Source organism: Mirounga leonina, unplaced genomic scaffold (assembly GCF_011800145.1).
Source record: "Mirounga leonina isolate KUSES-001 unplaced genomic scaffold, KU_Mleo_1.0 Mir_92, whole genome shotgun sequence".
NCBI classification, from domain to species: domain Eukaryota; kingdom Metazoa; phylum Chordata; class Mammalia; order Carnivora; family Phocidae; genus Mirounga; species Mirounga leonina.
The window spans coordinates 345506-361423 of record NW_023270852.1 but is presented as its reverse complement, the minus strand read 5'-3'; the positions used below and the strand labels follow the sequence as shown (position 1 = coordinate 361423).

At 56.2% G+C, this 15918-nt stretch overlaps 1 protein-coding gene across 1 annotated transcript in view; it reads left to right on the top strand.

Annotated features, from left to right (window-relative positions):
- The window catches only part of KCNC1 (potassium voltage-gated channel subfamily C member 1), a 40644-nt gene continuing 24726 nt past the window's right edge, over positions 1–15918 (top strand). Inside the window, exon 1 of the mRNA XM_034995444.1 lies at positions 1–570. Within this exon, the coding sequence (XP_034851335.1) occupies positions 1–570 (570 nt within the window). The remainder of the gene's footprint in view (positions 571–15918) is intronic.

Below are 15918 nucleotides of genomic sequence, written 5' to 3'. Positions count from 1 at the left end.
ATGGGCCAAGGGGACGAGAGCGAGCGCATCGTGATCAACGTGGGCGGCACGCGCCACCAGACGTACCGCTCGACGCTGCGCACGCTGCCCGGCACGCGGCTCGCCTGGCTGGCGGAGCCCGACGCCCACAGCCATTTCGACTATGACCCGCGCGCCGACGAGTTCTTTTTCGACCGCCACCCAGGCGTCTTCGCGCACATCCTGAACTACTACCGCACTGGCAAGCTGCACTGCCCCGCCGACGTGTGCGGGCCACTCTATGAAGAGGAGCTGGCCTTCTGGGGCATCGACGAGACCGACGTGGAGCCCTGCTGCTGGATGACTTACCGCCAGCATCGCGACGCAGAGGAGGCGCTCGATAGCTTTGGCGGCGCACCCCTTGACAACAGCGCCGACGACGCGGACGCCGACGGCCCCGGCGACTCGGGTGACGGTGAGGACGAGCTGGAGATGACCAAGCGCCTGGCGCTTAGCGACTCCCCGGACGGCCGGCCAGGCGGCTTCTGGCGCCGCTGGCAGCCGCGCATCTGGGCGCTCTTCGAGGACCCCTACTCCTCCCGCTACGCGCGGGTAAGTGACAACCTATCCATCAGAAGATCCTCTGCCTCCCTGGGGCGGGGGTGGATTCGAGAACTGGCGCCTAGAGAGTCAGAACTGAAAGGAGTGTGTGTGTGTGTGTGTGTGTGTGTGTGTGTGTGTAAGTATGAGAACGTGTATAAAAGGGGGGATAAAAGAGAGGTTGCTCTTTGAGGGGGACTAGTTTTGTAGGTATGTAAGGTCTGTGTCTGTATTTCCAAATTAAATATGTATGAGTGAGTACAAATGGGTGTTTGTGTGTATGAGTAGATTGTGTGTGCGTATTTATGTAAGTATGGTGGTGTCGATTTGGGTAGGTCAAGTATTAGTGGGAATGAGAGAACATGTTTGTATGTTTGAGTGTGCAGGAGTGCCTGTGCATGCATATTTGTGTCTTTGCAGATGTACCCTGGGAAGATGTGAACTGCCCTTTAGATTTTGGTGTGGGGAGGGAAGCTGGGAGCCCTTCCTCCCTCCCAGGTAAAAGGCATCTGGAGCCAGTCAGGGCCTGTAGAGGAGGGCTTGCCCTGGTCTGCTGCTTGAGACAGACCACTCCTCCCCAGGGAGTAACCTCAGGCTGCTGTGAAGAGATGATCAAGGGGGAATCTTTATGGCTAATTAATAGCTTGGTAGTTGGTATGGGCCTGGGCTGTGGGGAGGGTGATGTGGCCCCTCTGAGACCTGTTCCTGGGAACACAGCCTGTCCTTCATCAAAAGGGAAGGGTTTTGGAGGGGGCCACTAGGTTTTGCCTGTGCTTCCTCTGGGACCTGCCAGGGGAAGAGTGGGGGGTTCTAAAGGGGAACCTGCAAGAAGGTGTGTGAGGTGGGTGTGTCTTCATCGGCCACTCCCCTTTAGTGATAGCAGCTTGTTACAGGAGAGAAAGGGCACCCTGCTGCTGACCTTGGCCTTTCAGAGGCTTTTCTGGATTGGTTTCTTCATCTGTAAAATGGGAGAGGGGGTCTGGTGAAATCTAAGGGTCTTTACTGCTTCACTGAGCCCAAAAGGGAAACACTGGTAGCAACCACCTACCCTGGAGGAGACACCCCTTGCATTCACTGAGCTCTGCAAGGTCTAAATGGGGCCTAAAGCATGAGGGGGAGGGTCAGAGTTGGGAATTCAAAGCAGAGCCCCCCGCCCCCCCCACCCCCCGCCGAGCCTCCTACTAGGCAAACCACTGCTCTTTTTTACTGTTCCACATCCCTTCCCTCCTGCCCCCTGGAGCCAAGGTTGGGAAGATGGGGCGGGGGAGGAGGCAGGATCAGTGCTGGGGATCGGTGGGGGAAGGGGACTTGGGGGGCACTGAGGTGTCCACGGGGAGAAAAGGGCTGTTTAGGCACAGGCCTGGTAGATTTGTGACTTAGATAGAACACTCAGTGTTTTAGCGCGTGAGGAAGGGGGCAGCAGGACAGAGTCTTATACATTAAATCCTAGAACAGATGTGTGTGTTGGCGGGGGTGGATAGGGAGAGAACCAAGCCCCTCATTTTGCCTCTGAAGACCCTACACAAGGTCACTCAGGGAGCTAGAGGCGAAGCAAGACTAGAACCTAGGTCTCCTGGGACCCCATCCTCCCCTGAGCTGGCTGCCAGCTCCCTGCCATTCCCAGAATGGCCTGGGACCCTCAGAGGTCTACCCTCCCCTCTCCTTTCCTGACAGAGGCCACTATAGCCGGGGGATTATGTAACTGGAGGCTGTGGCTGAGCTGTGGGGAGGGGCAGGAGGAGGGGCACTGGGAGGTTGAACGAGTACATGTTGGGGCTGGGGGCATGCTGGGCAAGGCCTGGGTTAGAGCAGCCACCATTCAGCCTGCATTTGACCTTGGACAGCGTCTCACCACCACGACCATCCTCCTCGGCCCAGGAAGGAAGGAGAAGGCCCAACTTCCTCATTGTCCTTTTGCCCACCTGCTCCCTAGTAAGAAGCTGGATCCTCCCACCCCAGGGCTTGGGCTCAGCTTTAGGGTTCTGAGCTGTGTTCCTGACTTTCAGAATAGGCCGGGGACATGTGGGACAGGTTCCAGCCCCATCACTGTCCATCTTCTTCCACCTGACTCCATGTTCCTAGGCCATGGGGTGGCCTTCACCCCATGCAGATAAATGGGCTGGTTAGTGTGGTTTGGGGTCTTGTTGGTGTTCGAAACCTTACAGAAAAGTCCTGATTGTCTCAAGTGTTCATTGAAGAGCAGACTCTAAGGGAAGAGCTGGGGTGTAGTGGGGAGGTGGAGGTGGGCTAGAAACCCCCCCACCATCGGTGCCACCTCCTTCTTTTCCCGGTAGCCTCGTAGAGTCATTCTAACGCCTTCGGGTGACATATGAGGACACTGAGGCTCACAGAGGAGGGACCTGCCCAAGGGCACTCAAGAACTGAGGGCAGAGTCTGGATTAGAACCCAGGCTTCCTGCTGCACTCCAGGCTGGCCTAGCTGCATTGCGCTGCCTCTCTGCGGCTCATCTGCGCAGGGACCAGCCGGCTGCCTGTCCTTCCTCCCCCTCCATCTTTGCTCTGCTGCTGCTGTCACCTTTGTTTACCCCTCCCCCCTCCTCAAACTGGTGGGTCAGGATTTGAATTTTTATTCTCGATTCTAGACCAGAATCCTGGATGTGTGTGACATCGTATGTGTGTGTGAAAGAAAAGCGGTATGTGTGTGAGAGAGAGATCTGTGTAAGAGGGGTTCTCTGTGGGTGCGAGAGACTCTTCATATGTGTGAGCAAAGGCTGGGTAAGAATAAAAAGACGTGTGAGTGAGACTGGGAGTAGGGTGTGCATGTGTGTGCACGCGCCTGTGTGTGTTTGTGGTGAGACTCTGTGAGAGAGATTCTGTGAGTCTCTGTATCAGAAATTCTGTGTGAATGTGAGAGAGACAGATTCTGTGTGTTTTGAGATGGACCTTGTGTGTGAGAACGAGACAGCGTGGGAGAGAGCGCGTACATAAGAGAGGGAGACTGTACGTGTAAGAGAAATGCCGTGTGTGTGTGTGTGTGTGTGTGAGGAACCTGAGGTGAGTGTGTCCATGTGAGTGTATTGCTGTTTGTGGCGAGTGTGGAGCTCTGCATGTGAGGCTGTGTGTGTGTGAGCCTGTGTGCATGAGACCATCTGTGCAGGCGGCCGCATGTGGGGTGGGGGACCCTGCGTGTGGCTCGGGCTGTGTGTGTGTGTGTGTGTGTGTGTGTGAGGCTCTGTGTGTCAGTGTGGCTGTGGGTGCTTGCTTGTGACAGAGACCCTGTGTTGCCCAGGTGTGGGTGTACCTTGAGGAAGATGAAACTCCAGACCAGCTTCCTGCTTGCTCCCTTGATCTCCTGGTCCTCCTGAGCTGCCTTAGTGAGTGGTTTTGCTCCTCATGCCTGTCCTCAGTTGAAATACTGCTCTAGCCCAGGCCATTGCGGATGCGTGGATCAGACAGACAGTGAGGCCACCCTACCCCACCCAGGCCTTCTTGCTGGCCCTGGAAGGTAAGGGCTATTTGGCTGGAGCGGGAGGTCCCATCTGACCTCTTGAGGGGTGACAGTGCGAGCTAGAGCAGCCAGTTCCCTGGGTCCTCTCTCCCGTGCTTTCCTGGGCACCCAGGCTGAGGGGGTGAGGGGTGGGGAGGTGAGCTGGGACAGGACGGGGTGCGGGGTGGACACACACAAGTGAAGGATGGTGGTGACACTACGTGGTGAGGGCCACAAAGGGACTTCCTGGGGCTATTAAGAGGAGGCCCTGTCCCAGAGGAGGCAATGCTAGGGTAAGCTTTGGGGGGCAGGTAGGAATTGGCCAGGCAGATGGCAGGGGACGGCAGTCCTGGCAAGCAAAGCCATGAGGGTGCGGGAGCAGGGCTGTTGGCAAAGCCTGGGGTGGCCTGCCTTGAAACCTGCCCTTCTCTCTGCCTTGGGGGCTGGTGCAGGCCTTGGCTTTTATCTATGGTTTGCTTGTTTTCATCAGGAACATTGTTCTGTGTCAGGTCAGGGCTAATGGTGGTCCTTGTTCTTTCTGTAGGCCAGAGAGTATCCTTAGTATGTAGTGTGTGTGTCTGTGTGTACGTGTGTCTCTGTGTGTGTGTGTGTGTCTGTGTGTGATGACATCTGTCCCCCTTTCAAATGACAGTCACTTGACCTTCCAAATGACAAGGAGGTGCCAGTGGTTCCCAAGCTGGGGAAGCCCCACCAGCCCACTGTCCATCTCTCCTCTGATGCTGGCTCTCTGTCTCTCTGCCTTGTCCCCTGCTCTTTGGGACCCAATGCAGCCCCATCTCCTCCTCAGCTCCCTGGGAGGGAAATGCACTTGGTGGCCGGAGTGAAGAGCCCAGCAAGAGACTGCTGTTCCTCCCTTGGGGTCTTAGCTGACAAAGGGCTCTTGGAGTCTTGGTGAGATCCCGGAGGGAGAGAGCTGCTATCGGGGACTTCCTAGACAGCTCCCCACCTCAGAGCCTTCCAGGGCCCCACCTCTAGTCATGGTAACATGTGAAGGAGACCCATGGGCAGTGGAGAAGGAGCTGCTGGGTCACCCTCCCCACTGCCACCCCACGTGCCCCCCACAACAGTGTGCCCCCCACTTGGTGTTTTTCTCCTTCCTGTGATGCTTTTACAGGTGTCCTTGTGTCTCTGGATGGTACCTTCCCCACATCCCCCTGCCCCAGCTCCCTTGTCAGGGGTGAAAAACCAGAAACCAGTGTCTCCCTGTCCTAGTCTCTCAGACCCTTCACCTCTAAAATGGGCCTAATGATACAGTTAATGAGAGATTCACTGAGGTCATGTGTGGAGAGCCCCCAGTCACAGGGCCTGGCATCAGTAAGTGCTCGATAAATATTGGTTGCCATTATCACTCCGATTGGTTGTATTATCCTTCTACTTCATGGCTCTCTAGATTCCGTCCTTTGCCCTCCGTCTCCACATCCCCCATCCTGGTGCAAGCCACCATTGTTCCCCTGAGACCCACCCCTCCAGCGGTTCCCAGCTGCTCTCCTGCCTTCAGACCCTGGCCCCCTCCAGCCCATTCTCTATTTGGCCACCACCGAGAGAGGGCTCTTCAGCTCACGAATCTGTCAGTCTATTCCCTTGCCTGTTTAAAACCCTTCAGTGCTTCCCTGGACCATACTGGGGCCCCTGCAGCCCTGCCTGCCTCATCAGTCTCCTCTGGACTGGCTCTCCCCATGGCTCACCGAGCTGCAGCTACCCTGGCCTCATTTCAGTTTCTTGCCTCTGCCTGGCACCCCTGCTTCAGGGCCTTTGCACATGCTGTTCTCCGGGGAGCACTCTTTCCTCCTGGTCTGCACCTCTTCATCCTTCACACCCTGCTTGAAACACTGTTCCTAGGTGATGCCTTCCCAGACCCCACGCCCTGGGTCAGGGTTGAGAGTCCTTCCCTTCAGAAAAGCTATCTGGTATGTAATAAAAATGTTCATTAGCAGCCTTGCTTAATTCAGGTTTATCTCTTGCTCCAGACTCTAAGCTTCTTACAAACTCAGTATAATAGGAGCTACTGCTAGGACAGATGAGGCAGTTGGGGCCCCGAGAAGAGTGCTTTCCCAAGGCCAAACGGGAGCAGGTGGGGGGCTGGTTCAGAAACCCAGATCTCTAACTCCAGGCTCAGTGGCCCGAGAGCCCTCCTACATCTTCCCCATGCCTCAGGGAGCGTTTAGAGTCCTGTACCCTGAAGGCAGGTATCTGTGCTCCTTAACTCTGGGCAGGAGGTTGGCCGTCTGCCAGAAGCTTTGGGAAGATTGGCTTGAGCTTCCCAGAGAGGAGGGCCAGTTGTCTTAGAGGTGGGGGAAGGAATCTGAAGGGGGCTCATTTCAGTGCCCGCTGCCTAGGCCAGGGACCTCGGGGCCTCCTAAGACAGCCGAGTATAGTGCTATGGCTATTCTGAGCGGTCCCATGACCAGTATGCTCACTCCGGACGGAAAGGTCAGGGCAGCCTCGAGCCACTGCCTCCCATCAGCCCCTAGGCTAGCCGCTGGCCTGAGCTTCCCTTCCCCAGAGGCAGGGTCAGAGGAAAAGGGAGCCTAAGAGGCTCCTGTGACTATTGGCTGCCCAGGCCTGATTCATGGGGACCAGTTGGGTGGGAGCCACCACCTTCCACATGCATGGGGCTGTCTGGGTGCCCCTGGGCCCTCTCTAGCCACTGCCCTCATCCCGTGTAGGAGAAGCAGACTCAGAGAGGGGACGACACTTGCCCAAGACCACACAGGGCATCAGTGAAACGCAAACTCTCACCCCAAGCCTCTTGGCCCAGGGCCTGGCCATTTGCATTTCTTTTGGCTCTCAGTTTTAACAGAACACCAAGTACCACCTGGGCATGCTGTTCTCTTACTTACCCCCATTATTTCCTTTCCTGAGGAAGGGAGATGAAGCAGTCAGCTGCCCTCCCACTTCCCTTCTCCACGCCCCCCACCGCCGGGGCCCAGCACAGCTGGTTGAGATGTCTGCAGGTCATTCAACCCAGAGTTGGCCCCAATTCTGTTCTTATCATCCTCCTAGCAGGATTTTTCTAGAACCCCTTTCCTTTCTTGAATCATAATACTAACGGCTGCTATTTACGAAAGCATTTACTATGTATCCTTCTTAAGGGCTTCATTTCCATATTCTCATTTAATTCTCACCAAACTGCCATGGAACTGTATCATTATCATCACGTCAGCGTCACAGATGAGGCTGCTGAGGCTCGAAGAGGCTAGTAACTTATCCAAGGTCACTTAGCTCCCGAGCGGGAGAGCCAGAGTTCAGACCTGGGCTGCCCGACACTGAGACTCTGCCCGAAACCACTGCTCAGGACTACCTCCCATTGCCGTTCCAGGAGAATGGGGGCTCTGGCCCAGGCTTGGGTTTCCTCCCCCAGCAAACACTCTTTCCCCACAACCTGTCCAGGAATCCTGCTCATCAAGTTCTGGCCCCTGAACTTGGGTAGGTAAGGATCCAGGCTCGTGGGCTAAGAGGTGCTCTGGCAGCCCCCAGGAAGAGGGTCTTCAGAAGGTGCCTCATTGCCCCCCACCAGCCATGCAGGCCCTGGGGCTCCATACGCCTACGGGAAATGGCAGAGGGCTCAGGGAGGATCCGAAGCGCTCCAGCATGAGGTGATAGATACATGGGGGAAGCGAGGGGTAATGCTGGCTCCTTCTCAACTCGGCATTTGAGGCCTTCTGCTCTGGAACATGGCCATGAGTTAGTCCCTTCTGCCACGCTCCTCCCGGGCCTCCTCATCTTCAGCCCTCATTCCAACCTCTGGGTCTTTGCTTATCTATTTCCTCCTCTCAGTGTCCCTTCGAGATTTGGTGAATGTGACAACCCATCCCGCAAGGCCCCTAATGCCTACCCTGGCCGCTCCTGCCCTGGCTGACCACATTTGGGAGTGAGGGTTGGGCATGGAGTCACCAGACTTGCATGATTTGAGCTGGAGGTCAGTGGGGCACTTCTGGAGCCCTGTGGCTGGGGGCAGGCAGGCCGTCAGGATCAAGGACCAGCCCAGGTGCATGGAGAGATGAGGCCACAGACAATTCCCCAGCTGTGGGCATTGGGCAACTGAGCCAGAACAAGATCTGTAGCCAGGCCATTAAACCAACCCAGGCTCCCTTGGGCAAGTCTCACCACCCCCTCAGGCTGCAGGGTTTGCCTCTGTAAACTACAGAGGTCATTCCAAATGACCAAGTCCCTTCCCAGCGCTGACATTCCAGGAGTCTAAGAATTCTGGGTTTCAGCTTCCCAGAGTCGCCGTGGGAGCCAAGTTAGTCCTTCCCTATCTCTCCTTCCACATCTTCAGCCCCGCTCCTCTCTAGGACACATTTGAGCTCTCCTGCCAAGGGCCCTGACACCAAGCGGGCAGGAGCCCCAGGGAAGGGCTCTGAAGAGCTTCCTCCTTTCCTCTTACATTCATTCAGGCTCTCTCAACCTGCTCTCATGCATTCCTTCAAAGCACAGTAATCACACCCTGCCTGGCTTGCCACTGTGACCACTGTGAACCATCCCTGGCTCACGCAGCCACTCTCAGGCATGAACCTGTGCGGCCCCCCTCCTCAGGGTGTGCATGCTCAGGCCCAGCAGGTGGCACCTGTTTGCCCTCTCCTCCAGGCCCTTCTCCTGGCTGTGTGCCCTCTGGGAGTTGCAGAGAGGGGCACTCAGAGAGGAGATGCCATGTCAGCCTGTAGGGGCTGGAGCAGGCCAGGGCGGCTAGCTTTGGTGGTGAAGGGGCGCTGTGGAAACGGTTGCCGTGAGCTCCTTCTGTGCTGGTTGGGGCTGGCCTGGGGCCAGGGCTCTTTGCAGTAGTTGTGCTGGGGGCTGCAGGGGTGGTTGCTGGAGGATTCCCACCCACGGCTGACTCTCAGATTACTTGGGCTGCTTCCAAAAGGTCAGGCTCCTGGGCTCTGTCCCTCAAGAATTTGATTCCTACATCTGGGGGCAGGGGTGCTCAGGATGTTGGCTCCACGCTCGGGTGATGCTCACGCTCAGCGAGGGAGACTCTGCATTGGGGGCTGGGACATAGGGCTCTTGCTATGTGGCGTGGACCTCTGGCCAACAGCATCAACATCACCTGGGTACTGGGCAGAAATGAAGAGTTTCAGGCTCCACCGGAGACCTCCTGATTCAGAACCTTCATTTTAACGAGATCCCCAGATGAATCATACATACACTTGATTCCGAGAAGTGCTGAGGCGGGCAGCCATTCCCAGTTGAGGGGAAGTATCAGGACACAGAGAAGCCTGAATGGGTGTGTGCAGGTTGGCAGAGCTTCAAGGGGGTTGATTCTGATCTTTCCTTGTGCCCAAGATGTTGGCATCAGGGTGACAGGCCTGGGGATGAGGCCCAGGTCAGTAAGTGCCAACTGCATCTATAAGTTCTCAGACCACTCAGACGTCATTAGCTCCGATCAACCCCCTGGCTTTCCCTCCCCCCGTTCCATGCTCTCCTGTTTCCTCTTTTGCATTAACACCATCTAATGTATTTTACTTATTTACCTTGTTTGTTGTCTGTTTCTTTCACTAGAAAAACCTAGAACAGGACCTGGCAGGTAATGGGTGCCAAATAAATATTTATTGAGAGGATGGATAAGGAGGCCAGAGTTCAAGACCTAGGTCAGACATTGGCACCACACCTTTGAGCCTGTTCCTGGCTGACCCCCTTCTTCCTTGCCTCACCCGGGGACACAATGCCTCCATCCCCGAGCCAAAGGAATGGGGGAGAGACAGAGGCTGAAGCAATGCTGGGAGGGCCAGTGTCCTGGTCAGGCCTGGGGGTGCGTCCCAAACCAGGACACATGAGCTCTCACACAAGGACACCAGTATTTGCAGGCCCAGGTGGTCGGGCCCAATGCCCAAGTGTCACTTCTCTTGCAACTCCTCCTGGAGGCCAGCCAGGCTCTTCCCTCTCCCTCCCTGTCTTCTTCGCCATCCCCCTCCTTCTCTTCTCTGTCCCTTCCGTCATCCCCTTCCCTCTATGAGTTACTGGCTGTCAACACAGACTCTTCCCCTTGAAAGCCTAGGATGCTTTTTGTCCGAAGGTCCCCTGCTAGGAGCCCCAGTCACGTGTTCAGCTGAAAGTGGGTTGGCCTCGAAGCCCCACCTGGTAGTGTGACCTGGAGTCCAGGTCTCTTAAGAGCGTGGCCTCTGGAGCCAGGAGGCCCGCATTCAAGTCCCGGCCCTACCACGTCCCAGCTGTGTGACCTTGGACAAGTTCCCTAACCTGTCTGTACCTCGAGAGAGATATTAATAGCACCTGACTCATAGGGAAGTCGAGAGGCTTGAATGTGTTAAGCACTTAGCCCAGAACCCGAAACATAATAAGTGCTTAATTATCGTAGGTTCCATTATTGTCTTTTTGCCGGCGCTTGGCTCTAGAAGACCAAAACCATCAGCTGTTCATTGTCTGCTTCCTTCTTTCAGCAACTGACTCTCCTTTCAAATAACTCTCTAGGGGGTCACCTCACCTACCTTGGCCTAGGTCTGTCTCCCAGGGGCCAGATTTCAGGGGTGTCATCCTGGCGGGCTTGGATTCTGTCTTGCTTTCTGCCACAAACCTGCTGTGCATCATAGGCAGATCCTGGCCTCCTCTGACCCTCAGTCTCCCCACTGGTTGGCATGGGCCACTGGTCCAGCTCTGCCCCCCTGTCCCGGTGTAGTGGGCGATGGGGGTGGAAGATGGAAGTTGTGCATGCAGAGTAGAGGGGCAAGGAGGGCTGTTGACATCTTTGGTGGGGAGCCAGGCATGGGCACCTGAGACGCTGATGAGAGTATCAGTGTGGAGGGGGCTGGTGGGCAGGGGCCATGTATCCCAGCTTCGGGCCATGAAATGCGTTACTTTACAGGGGATGCATGGGCACAGCGAGCATTGGCCGCAAGGGCCAGGCAGACCCCAGATGCTGTTGGGGCCCGGGGCTTCTGTTGGTGCCAGGGGGCGGTGCCCGCTCGGGCTGGCCTACCCCGCCAGGCCGACGCCAGGCTGGGTGGGGACGAGCTAATATTAGCTGGGGCAGCCCCGGACAGCTGAGCTCAGGGGGCCTCGGGAGCTTCACTGGGCCCAGGCTTAGATGTTGCTTTGGCCTGGGCCACAGCAGCCAAAGGAAGCTTTCTCAAGCCTGTGCATGGCCTTGGATGCCCCTTCGACCCTGGCCCCGTCCAGACCTTCCCCAGACATAGCCTGGCAGCCCTGCTCCTGCTTCACTCTGGCTCAGGGCCTGGGGCTCAGGGCCTGGCCACAAGGCCTCCTGCCTGGCCCTGGCCCCCTGCCCATGATGTGCCCCCACCTTACCTCTTTCCTTCTCCATCCACAGTGCAGGAAGGGCCTTCTCTCCCTACACCCCTACTCTACTCATAAGGACGTTCTCTGTAACTCCTGCCAGGGGCTGCTGTTAGCATTCATTTGTTCATTCATTCATTCAACACATATTTATTAAGTGCCCTCTTACTAGGGGGCAGGCACTGTTCTAGAAACTGGGAATAGAGTAAAGAACAAAACAGTAAAAAATTCCTGCCCTCAAGAAGCTTACAGTCTAGTGCAGGGAGAATAAAAAGAAATAAATGGATACATGAACATAAAGTGTGTCCAGTGGTGGGGAGTGCCATGGAGATACATCATGGAGGGTAGGGCCCAGGAAGGGCAGGGGGGAGGACTTCAACTAGTGTGGCAGGAAAGGCCTCCCTGAGCAGGTGATGTTTCAGCAAAGACTTGAAGGTGGTGAGGGAGGGAGACATATGACATCTGGGGAACAGAGGTCATGAGACATGCAGAAGCCCTGAGCGGGCACATATGCCTGGGGGATCAAGCCCCAGTGAGAGGCCGCTGTCCAGGGCTGAGCTCAGAGAGCCAAATGACTGTGGCAAGTCAGAAAGAGAAGAGCAGAGCTCCCCACAGCCCCACTGGGCTCTTGGCAGCAGGGTCTTGCCCCATGGGCTCTCTGGGTGTGCCAGCCTGACGCTTGGCTGTGTTTGTGTCTCCCCAGCTCTCCCCTTCCCTCCCATTTCTTCCCCTCCCATGGCCTCAGGGGCTGCACAGTCCTCACCTCCAGGAAGCTGGGCCTCAGGGAGGGGGCTCTTGCCTCACCACAGTGGTGACCCTCTGTCTTTTCCCTGAAGGCCAGCTGTGCTCGGGGATGGTGGGTCCCCATAGGGCTGCCACCAGGCTGCAGGGCATGCTGTCCTCTCAGGGCTTATGGGGCTAGAGAGAAGTTGGTGTGGGAGCCAGAGGTGAAGGGCCCTTCCAGACAAAGGTTCTGTCAGCAGTTTCCATTCACATAGCCCCCCCACGGCTGCTTACCTGCTTCTCACTCCGGTCAGGCTAGAGAAGATGGTTAGTGTCGTGTTTACGGGCCAGACTGGAGCAGACTGCCTGGGTCCAAACTTGGCTCTACTGATTACTGGCTGTGTGACCTCTATAAGCCTCAGCCACCTCAGCTGTAAAGGGGGGGATATCGAGTCCCCGCTTCAAGGGGCTGCCACGAGAACCCATGAGGTAAGGCCCAGAAAGCCCTTTAGCGCGGTTCATAGCACAACACAGGTGTTCAAGTCATGCCTTATCACTCTCACCATCTGGCACACGAGGCATCTTTCTAGGATGCTCTGCAGACACGGGCCTCTCCCACCCAGGAGATTCTGAGAACATGCAACGAATGTCAAGAAGGGGTTGCTGTAACCAGGAGGCTTGAGCGGTTCCTCAGGGCTCTTCTCTGCACACGAGGGTGGTAGAGCAGGGAAGTGTGAGTCCCTTGGGTCTTGTCACCAGGGCAGGACTGTGAAGATATTTTAGACCACAGCCTCCCGCCAGGGCCAACATCTTACCATTTAGAGATTAATGTTTTATGCTCAGCCTCAGGGGCTCTCTTAGCAGCTGTGAGGAACACGGTCACCCACTGGGCCACCTGGAGCCACCAGAGCCCTGGGATGAGGGCTGGGCTCTTGGTAGGGTACGGGACTGGCACTCGCTAAGGGCCAGCACCAGGTGGTGTGCTTCTCCCCACATTGCCAGGGGAGCTCCCACCTTAGTGCCTGAGCAGCCCCCACACCTGGAGCATGGCCCTCGTCTTGGGGGGGCCTGAGTTATCTCATCTATAAATTGTGCATAATGGTGTCACTTACCTCTCAGGGGAGCTGGGCGAATCCACTAAGGCAGAAGCAGAAAGGTAATTCGTGAGGGAGAAGATATGGTTTAAGCAGGGCCATGTGTGCCAGAGACTGCTGTCTCAAGGGCAGGGGAAGTGTGAGGAGGGGACAGGCAGAGGTGAGAGCACAGGCCCTGGACCTGGCCGGGCCTCAGTGTGGACTTGGGCAGCTGACGTCTGGCCAAGCCGGTTGGCGCCTGTGTGAAATGGGGCTGAGGCTCAGAGGGCAAAGCCTGAAGAGCCATGCCTAGCACACGAGACACGCTTACCTACCTGGGGTACCGCTGAACCTGTTCCTGGGTTCAGATGCCCACAGGGGCTCTCAGGGGAGCTGACATAGCAGGCCCTGGCTGAGCCATGGAGACGGGGAGGCAAGCCATGGAAGCTTTGTCCAGTGGCCCCACAGCCTCAGGGGCATGAACCACTGTCACCAATGATATATTTAGCAGCACAAAGGTCAGAAATGCCAGGCACTGGCTTCTCTTCTAGGCGGCAGAAACCGCGTCTCTCGAGGCCTGGCTGTCACCAAGCAGATATTTTTTTCTGTCTGGGGACCTGAGTAAAAGCCTCAGAGTAAGGAATTGCTGTGGTTTGTACCGGCTGGCCAAGTTTTTCCATGTCCGAGGTCTTTCCCGAACTCCGTTGTGCTACCCCTGGAAAATCCCACCCAACCTGTCTTTCCAGACTGCCCACCCTTGGCCTCCAGGTACATCAGCCAATTTCCTAGCTGTGTAGCTCCCCTGCCTCCTGCCTTTGCCTCTTCTGTTGCTTCTCAAACAGACTGCTCTCCCAGAGAACTTTTCCTGCCCTTGATCCAGCTGCCCTGTTGAGGTTTCATGTCTCCCCACCTCAGCTGCAGCCTCTTTGAGGTCCTTGAGGGCCAGCTCAAGGAATGATAGCTCCTGTTACATAATATGGAATCAGTAAATCCTTGCTAACATGACACACTGCACCACAGCCCTGTGAGGTAGAAGGATGAGATAGCATCCCCATCTCATTGATGAAGAACAACTGGCTCAGACAGATTAATTTATTTACATGGACCATCCAGTTAGTAAGTGGTGGAAGAAGGACTAGATGTCCAGGTCTTCTCTGGGCAATCGAGAAGGCCAATTACAGCAGTACCTTGTTCCTTCCCCTCTATTATCCTAAGGTTCTGTGGTCAAGAATGAGGTGGTTGGATGGACAGATGGGTGATAGACAAATGGACGAAAGAATGGATAAAAGGATGGGTCCATGGATGGATATGGATGAATGCGTGGAAGGAAGAATGTATGAATGGACACCCCGCTGGGTGGGTACCTTGGTGGATGGGTAAACAAATGAATGGTTGTAAGGCTGGCTGGCTGGCTGGATACATTTCTAGTCACTTGGCTTCAAGGCAGGAAAGGAAGTCTCACCTCTCATTAAACGAAAACATCCTAGAGGAGAGGACTGGGAAGCTGAAGACTTCAGGAAGGAAAGCAGAGTAGAGGAACTTAGCCCATGAACAGAGAAAGTAGGTTTGCAGATGCACAGGTGGGTGGTTCGTGGAGCGAGGGAGCTTGGAGCTGGGGGCTGGGACTAGGCTGGGAGACTGGCCCACTCTCAGAGTGAGAGGCTCTGATGGAGCAGCCCCAAGACAGGCTGGAAAGAAGTTGCAGTCAGAGCCCTGGGACGGGGAAACCTCGGGGCCCAGGGTTTTCCAGACGCCCTGCAGCCACTGGAGGGCAGATAGCGAGTCAGGGGTTGGCCTCTGAACCCCAGGCTGCACGGAGCATACCTGTGATTTCAGTCTGTCCTGGGGTCGAGAGGCCACTCTTCCTCGCTAGGTCCGCAGGCCCCATGAGCAATCCCCTCCGATCGCGCCGGCAGGCTGTGCACGAGGGGACAATGCAGCTCTCCTGGCTGAGGAGCGGGCCCTCCGGGGTCACCTGGCTCAGGAATACCGAGATACACCGTCTTCCCAGTGCTTCTTGTCATCAGTCGCCAGGCTCCAGACATGAGCTCCAAGGCTTTCATTTTAATTACCTGGCAAGGGCCAGTAGAGGGACCACAGACATGGGTGGCCAGTAGTCGAGCTTGGCAGGGCCTGGAGGCTTAGAGGATGCTAGCCTGGAGCAGATTCTTCCAGCTGGAGCTAAGGACCTCCATTTGCACGAGGCAACGAGCCGTGAGCTCCAGGCTCCCTCCCAAAGCCCAGAGCCTTCCCCAGCACCAGGCTGCACCCCCCACACATACACTGGCCCCAGCGATCTCCCTGGGAAACCAGGTCCCAATGAGAGTGCCTGGTGCGCCGCTAACCACTCATTACAGTCACGGCTGCAGCTAAGTATAGCTCCAGCACACACAAGACCAAGACAACAAGGGAAAGGCTTTCCATAAAAAAGCTCCACGTGCAAACACACAAACATCTGCATGCACATGCTCCCCACGCTCGCGCGTACCGGTGGCCCTGGACGGTCATGGACCTGTACCTGCACCAACACAAAGTTTCACTCACTCAGGCGTTCATTCCATAAATGGTTGTTGAGGGGCTGGGTGAGTGGTGGAGAGCCTGTGTTCTGCAGTCAGACAAAGCTGGGTTTCCAGTCCTAACTCCATCACCTCCCAGGTTCCTAATCATGGGCAACCTAGCCTCTCCGTGCCTCAGTTTCCCTCCCTACAAAATTGGGATGGTAACCACAGTGCAGACCTCAGAGTTGGGGTCGGGGTCAGTGAGATGGGGCATGTATGAGTGCTTAGGATGTGCCTGGCTCAGGGTAAGTGTCCGTACACACTAGATGTCTGTGTCCTCGCTGCCGAGT